The 7,026-nt window shown below is 39.1% G+C and overlaps 1 protein-coding gene across 3 annotated transcripts; it reads right to left on the reverse strand.

The window, feature by feature from the left end:
- Window positions 1-3,379: 3,379 nt before the first annotated feature.
- Window positions 3,380-6,987, reverse strand: atf4b (activating transcription factor 4b). 3 transcript variants are annotated; one of them, XM_058050332.1, is made up of 5 exons: window positions 6,848-6,974; window positions 6,362-6,455; window positions 5,735-5,996; window positions 4,700-5,152; window positions 3,380-4,592 (listed from the first exon to the last, which is right to left on the reverse strand). In XM_058050332.1, the coding sequence occupies exons 4-5, from the start codon at window positions 5,046-5,048 to the stop codon at window positions 3,664-3,666; spliced, it is 1,278 nt and encodes a 425-aa protein (XP_057906315.1). In that variant the 5' UTR covers window positions 5,049-5,152; window positions 5,735-5,996; window positions 6,362-6,455; window positions 6,848-6,974; the 3' UTR covers window positions 3,380-3,663. The 3 variants fall into 3 exon arrangements, with proteins under 3 accessions (XP_057906315.1, XP_057906316.1, XP_057906317.1); XM_058050333.1 differs by having other exon boundaries at window positions 5,735-6,010; XM_058050334.1 differs by lacking the exon at window positions 6,362-6,455 and having other exon boundaries at window positions 6,848-6,987.
- Between the last annotated feature and the right edge of the window lie 39 nt (window positions 6,988-7,026).

The raw sequence follows: 7,026 nt of genomic DNA on the forward strand, positions 1-7,026 counted from the left end.
TACTTTGTAGCAACTAGAAGACTGACTTTTTGTTGTCACTAGTCCATGTTTTTGGTTCATGTAGTATTCATACTTGAGTTTAAGTGAACCGAACCGCACCAAGGTTCAGTTGATAGCGTTCACACTCGACCAAACTAAGGACACTTGTACAGAACCAGAGTTTGTTTTAACCGAACCAAGGGTTTTACCTACGTTGTAGCAACTAGAAGACTTTTTGCTTTCATTTTAACAATTTGGTTCTTATTGGTCAGTTTTTAGTTCAGTTCAACTGCACCAGAGTTCAGGTTCACACTCGACCAAACAAACCAAACTCGTCGAGAACCAGAGTTCGGTTTAACCGAACCAAAGGTTTTACTTTGTAGCAACTAGAAGACTGACTTTTTGTATTAATTTTAACAATTTGGTCCTGATAGTGTTTTTATTCCGGTTCAACTGCACCAGAGTTCAGGTTCACACTCGACCAAACGAACCAAACTCGTAGAGAACCAGAGTTTGTTTTAACCGAACCAAAGGTTTTACTTTGTAGCAACTAGAAGACTTTTTGTTTTCATTTTAACACTTTGGTCCTTTTTGGTCTGTTTTTATTTCGGTTCAACTGCACCAGAGTTCAGGTTCACACTCGACCAAACGAATCAAACTCGTAGAGAACCAGAGTTCGTTTTAACGGAACCAAAGGTTTTACTTTGTAGCAACTAGAAGACTGACTTTTTGTATTAATTTTAACACTTTGGTCCTGATAGGGTTTTTATTTCGGTTCAACTGCACCAGAGTTCAGGTTCACAGTTGACCAAAGGAACCAAACTTGTCGAGAACCAGAGTTAGTTTTAACCGAACCAAGGGTTTTACTTTGTAGCAACTAGAAGACTTTTTGCTTTCATTTTAACACTTTGGTCCGGATAGTGTTTTTATTTCGGTTCAACTGCACCAGAGTTCAGGTTCACACTCGACCAAACGACTCGTAGAGAACCAGAGTTTGTTTTAACCGAACCAAAGGTTTTACTTTGTAGCAACTAGAAGACTTTTTGCTTTCATTTGAACACTTTGGTCCTTTTTGGTCTGTTTTTATTTCGGTTCAACTGCACCAGAGTTTAGGTTGAGACTCAACCAAATGAACCAAACTCGTATAGAACCAGTTAACCGAACCAAACAAGCGTGAACGCACCCTAACATAAACGTGCTTTAGTTTTGCAGCAACCAGAAGACCCGACTTCACGGCTGCGATCCTTTTGTGCTGGTATAATCATGACCCGTCCATTAAAGAAATTGAGTCGTAAATATACGATCACGTGTGCACAAAGAGAGACTCTTAATAATAAAAGACTGCGTAGAGGAACGTGGACCTGGCTCGTGTGGACAGGTTCAATTCCGCTATATGTGCCTCAGCATATCAAAAAGCGGGACGGCGGGAGTCCAGCCTCGCTGTAAAGCTTCCGCATGCTACAGAAAAACCACATAACCTCATGAATCACTGGAGCTCAAGTAGGGCTAGCGAGTTTTTTTTTAGGAATACGCTATAAAAAAAAATTGATAAGATCTATATACTGTATATCTATACATCTGAGGCATGTTAGGACACTGCATGCAGAGAAATAAATGAGTGCCTAAAAAAAACAAAAAAAAAAACCTCACCTTCTTTCTTATTCCGTCTGCTTGAATATCCGGTATGAGTCCACATCCCTGTACTTCGACAGCTGCAAGAATATTTGAGAAAAAAAAAACATGCAAGAATAAATTTGACATGCATCCGTCGTGCTGTAAAATGTTGATTTTCATTAAATCCTGTAGCAAACAAGTCCCTCCATCATGCTTTAGTGGCTATGTGCTTCCATCTTGTTTTTCCACTTCCAAAGCATGACTTTCAATTATTCCTTTCAACGGGAAAAGAGAGTTCCGCTATGGTTCTATTGTATTCACACTGTAAGCTAATGTTATTATGTCGCTTTTAGGGAAGCTATATATATTTATTTTATTTATATATTTTTTTGCACTATGTAAGTTCACTGTAGCCCAAAAGTGACGTGACTTGCTGTGTCGTCCCTCTTAATATGGTGATTACAACAACGGCAGTTTGTTCATTGTCATAAAAAATAAAATAAAAGATATGGATATATTGTTGTGTATATTTGGTTTTCATGTAATTGATGTGATATTCTTACAAAAATACATTCTGTCTTGAATAAAAAAAAAAAAAGAGCTCACATTGGAACACACAAGGTATGCTTTGAAAATAAGTATATTATAATATAATATATTAGAATGTAAAATTACAAAAATTAAATGTTAAATTATAATTAATTAATTAATTAATTAATTAATTAATTTAATTGTATTTATATTGTAAAGAAATATTTTTAAATAATTAAATTTGCATTTTATTCCCCTCAAATGTTTTTATTTGTATTAATAAATGTAAACTTTAAATGAATTAAATTTGCATTTTTTCCACTCTATTTTTATTTGTATTAATAAACTTTAAATGAATTAAATTTGCATTTTTTCCCCTCAACTATTTTTATTTGTAATAATAAATGTAAACATTAAATGAGTTAAATTTGCTTTTTTTCCCTCAGATATTTTTATTTGTATTAATATATGTAAACTTTAAATGAATTAAATTGGCATGTTTCCCCTTAAATATTATTTGTAATAATAAATGTAAACTTTAAATGAGTTAAATTTGCTTTTTTTCCCCTCAAATATTTTTATTTGCATTAATAAATGTAAACTTTAAATGAATTAAATTTGCATTTTTCCCCTTAAATATTTTTATTTGTAATAATAAATGTAAACTTTAAATAATTAAATATGCATTTTTTCCTCCCAAATATTTTTCCTCTCATATTTGTATTAATAAACGTAAATTTTAAATGAATTTGCAATTTTTTCACCTCAAATTTATTTGTATTTGTACTAATAAATGTAAAGTTTAAATGAATTAAATTTGCATTTTTCCCCTGTAAAATGAATAAAACCCAAATTTGGTGATGTACTTAATCTTCCAAGAGGTTTGATCTTGTGTTTGCTTTAATGGATGTCCTATATTGCATGTGAACCCACAAAGGCGTTTTCTCCTTTCCAGGATGAGAGCCAAGTTGTCCCTCCTTCATGTTGCTCTGCACCACCTTGATCTTGGCCTTTTACCAAATATAGATTGCATTAAAGTAAATGGGACCAGTTGAGTTGAAGCTTGCACAAATAGGACCAATGGTGAGCTGAATGTACACATTTTTCCTTGGTATTATTTAAGCTTTGCAGAGATCAGCACTGGAGTCAGCATAGCTTTTCCCATCCTCGCTGCCTGAAGGGTCCTAACGGAAGTTGGTTCAAGTTCAGAAAGTCAATGTTTAGGAACCACACACACAAGATCACATGACACCAATTAAATATAATGGGAGTATTTATTAAAACCTTATACATGATTAGTACACAGTTAAAACATGAAATAAAAATGTACAAACATGCAATAAATGTTTATTTTGAGCTGTGCTTGCTTGTGTTGATTATTCTAATTATGATAGCAATGTTCTAAATGATACTTAAGTGCGCTGTCAGTAGAACCGGGATATAATGTGCACAAATGACATAATACATCAGATGAAAACAAGCCCAGCTGAAAATGGCTCCAACTCTCCATAATACATTTACATCCGCAGTCCTCAACCACTAGGGGCCGCTCTTTAACCTCGCCGTACGGACTTCCTCCATGAGCTCCTTGAGGTACTCGATCTCTCTGGCCATGGACTCCGCCTTCTCTTTCAGCTCCACGTTCTTCCTCTCCAGCACGCCGTGCTCCGTGAGGAGGGCGTCCTGCTCGGCGCGCTTCTTCTGCCGGTACCGAGTCGCTGCCGTCTTATTCTGCTCCATCTTCTTCTCTTTCTTGTTCTTTGGCGCCTTCGATGCTACTCTTTCGTTTGTACATGAACTTGGGAATGACTTGGTTTTGGATAAAGGCGGGATTTCTTTGCGTTTGGGGTCGGGGTATGGGCGGTTTCTGGAGGACCGCGGCGGAGGAGAATTATTATCGTCGCACCGAGTGGATGCGGCGCCGGGGTTCCCTGCGTCATCTTTAGGAGCTAGGAGGAGGACGATTCTGGTAGGCGAAAGGGAGATCACAACCCTCTGGACCTGAGGAACCACCGCCGCTGGGTTCATCTCACTCATGGGGACGTCCACTTCGCTGCCCAGGTCCAGGGTGTAAGCAGGGGAGGCGGATGAGCTCGACTCGGACTTTATTTCAAACTCCGCTTGAGGATCTGGACTACACGCAGTCGGGGAGGCAGCGGAGCTTGGCTCGGATTTAATTTCAATCTCCGCTTGAGGGTCTGGAGTGGACGCGGCGTGGAAGGGAACATCACTGTGGGACAGCGGTTCTGTTGTGATGACGGCGGCGGCGGCGGGGGGGATATCTGCCGGGAAAGTAGAACCGAGACTTGAAAGAGCCGGGAGCGAGTCGAGCTCAAGGGAGGCCAGGAAGTCATCCGGGTCGCTTGGAGACTCATCATGTGGGCTGCAGGAACCTATCAGAGAATCCAGGTCAAAGTCGCTCAGATCCACCCTTTCGGCCATCCACTCCAGATCACCAAACATGTCATCTGAGGATTAAAAACCATCACGTTAAAAAAATGTGGTTCTTCGTCACTTTGATGCGGCTTCAAAGGATAAATAAGCTTAAAATGGCCGACATGGTTTCATAATTTACCTTTTCTATCGCCTGAGACCACCTCAGCATCTCTTAACTGACCAGGGTTAGCCAACCAGGGGAGCATCTCAGATGAAATCCCAGATTTCCCCTGGACAACCGGGGGCGAGTGTGGAGGAGAATAGAACGTCAGGGGAGAAGCGGAAGAAGACGGAGATGAAGAGTTAAAAGGTGACACCGGGGCTGCCATTCCATCCACAGAGGCTGGTCCTCCTCCTTTGTGATGGTCCTCGAGGTCGGAGTGAAGAACAACTGAGCCCATGGCGTCAGCCATGGGAGAGGAAGGCTCCCATAGTAGGGCCTCCATGTCTTCCAGGCCAAACTGTGAGTTTGTCATCATCGTGGTCATAGTGGCTGTTGTTGGTCACAAATGGAGTGCGTGACAGTGCTCTGAGGCCGACGAACTCTTTTATGCTGTCGCGTGCAGCAGTGCTGAGGGTTTCCACGTGGGACCTGGGAATAAAGGAGGAAATTTGGTAAATTAAGCATTTTTATTAATTATAAAAATACCAATAAAAAGACATGTAATGGCATTTGCTGTGCTGTTATACAATTACAATAGGCCGACAGTGCCCCCGTGAGGCTAAAGAGAGAACTGCATGTCACGTGGTTCAAGTTAGTCTCATGACTGTGACGTCAATCCGCCTCCAATAAAAGGTCAAAGAGTTCCCCTCCCCCAATGGCGACCACGCCACGACGCCATTTTGACAAGTGGAAACCACCTTGTTCGAGTGCCACGTTGCCATTAAAAAGCGGTCATTTCAACAAAAGACTTACTTATATAAACTAAATAAACTACCAGGTACATAAAGCGAATATGAGTTAACGATACGGCGCCATTAAGACAACATTTAAACACACAAAGCTTATAAATACATCGAGTTACGTCAGTTAATTTTGTATTTTGACAGCAGTTCGAATACACTTTTATATTAACGCTGTTTAAAAAGACAAAATCACGCATATTTCACATTAAGAAGAAGTCGCTAGGCCCAACTGACTCAACGAAGAAATTATTTTAAAAGGTATACTTACGACATTTTCGCTGAATTAGAAGTGACTCAGTGCACTGGTTGGATGCACTGTTTTGTTGGAGGCTGCAAGGTCGCTGCACACTTTCACACTGCCATTTCGGCAAAAAGATTGGTGTCCTGGAATGCTACGGTTGTGTTCCTGTGACAGGCAAAATGGCGCTGGCCGCGGTGCTGTGATGTTAAGCAGTTCGCGTTGCGGCTTACGGTATCCTTCCGCGGTGTTGACGATCACTCCGCCAGGGTCTGTTTTTCTTCCTGAGTTCCTAAAAAAATAACACTAAAAATACATATTCCTATTGCCAGGGATGGATTGTAACCAAATTGTAAATATATCATAAGTAATTTAAAGGGATAAAAGATTGAGCTTCGATTCAATTCACTTTCAAAATGTCAAAAATGGAGTCGGAAGAAGCAGACAGATCCTATCCTTTTTTAGACATGCGATTTGGAAGCACGTGATTTATGTATTTAATTAAACCTTGTTCTCATAAGAAATAATATAAATCTAATTAATCCGTTCAATAAACCAACTATGTGAACACAAAACCCTTTTTATAGCTTTATAATTTTAAATGCCGAAAATGTGAAATACGTATAATGATAAATGAACATTTAAGGTTACTTTTACCTTCATTGAAGACCAGATGGGGCTGTTAGATCAACACGGACACCCTTTTCCTGTTTTGCCACGAGTTATTTCTTGAATTAAAAAACTCTCACAGCTGTAAAATAACCCAAAATAAAGTTGAAGCATATTTTATAAAGAAGACGAGAAACAAAACAGAAATTAATACTGTTTTACGGATGTAAAGTTATAAAAACCCGCTTTAACATTTGTTCTGTTAGCAATGAACCACGGAGGCAAGTGCTGATGACATCATAGACAGGCGACGGAGCTGACTTCCACTTCCTGTTTTCATGTATTAGCAGGCTAATAAAATGCTAATTTGGACTTACGTATTTTGGACTTACTTAAGATTCTTAACCAGAAAATATGAATCAATTCTCAATGTTATGGTAACCAAAAAACGTGTTAATATTAATAATGCTTAATTAAAATAAAAAATGGGTGGAGAAATATTGATATATTGCTGAAGCAATTCAGCAGTCCTACCTCGTTCAAAGATGGAAAGCCAGTCTTGGTACATATTTTGACTTTTGAAAGTCTTAAACTTAAAATCAAACACGCGATTCTTGACATTTTGATGCTCACTTTCAAGGGGTGTCAAACTCCTGCCATGGAGGGCCGGTCACTAAAGCAGGTGATTTTAATGATCAACACCTCCTTCAATT

Source organism: Doryrhamphus excisus, chromosome 15 (assembly GCF_030265055.1).
Source record: "Doryrhamphus excisus isolate RoL2022-K1 chromosome 15, RoL_Dexc_1.0, whole genome shotgun sequence".
In the NCBI taxonomy this organism is placed as follows: Eukaryota; Metazoa; Chordata; class Actinopteri; order Syngnathiformes; family Syngnathidae; genus Doryrhamphus; species Doryrhamphus excisus.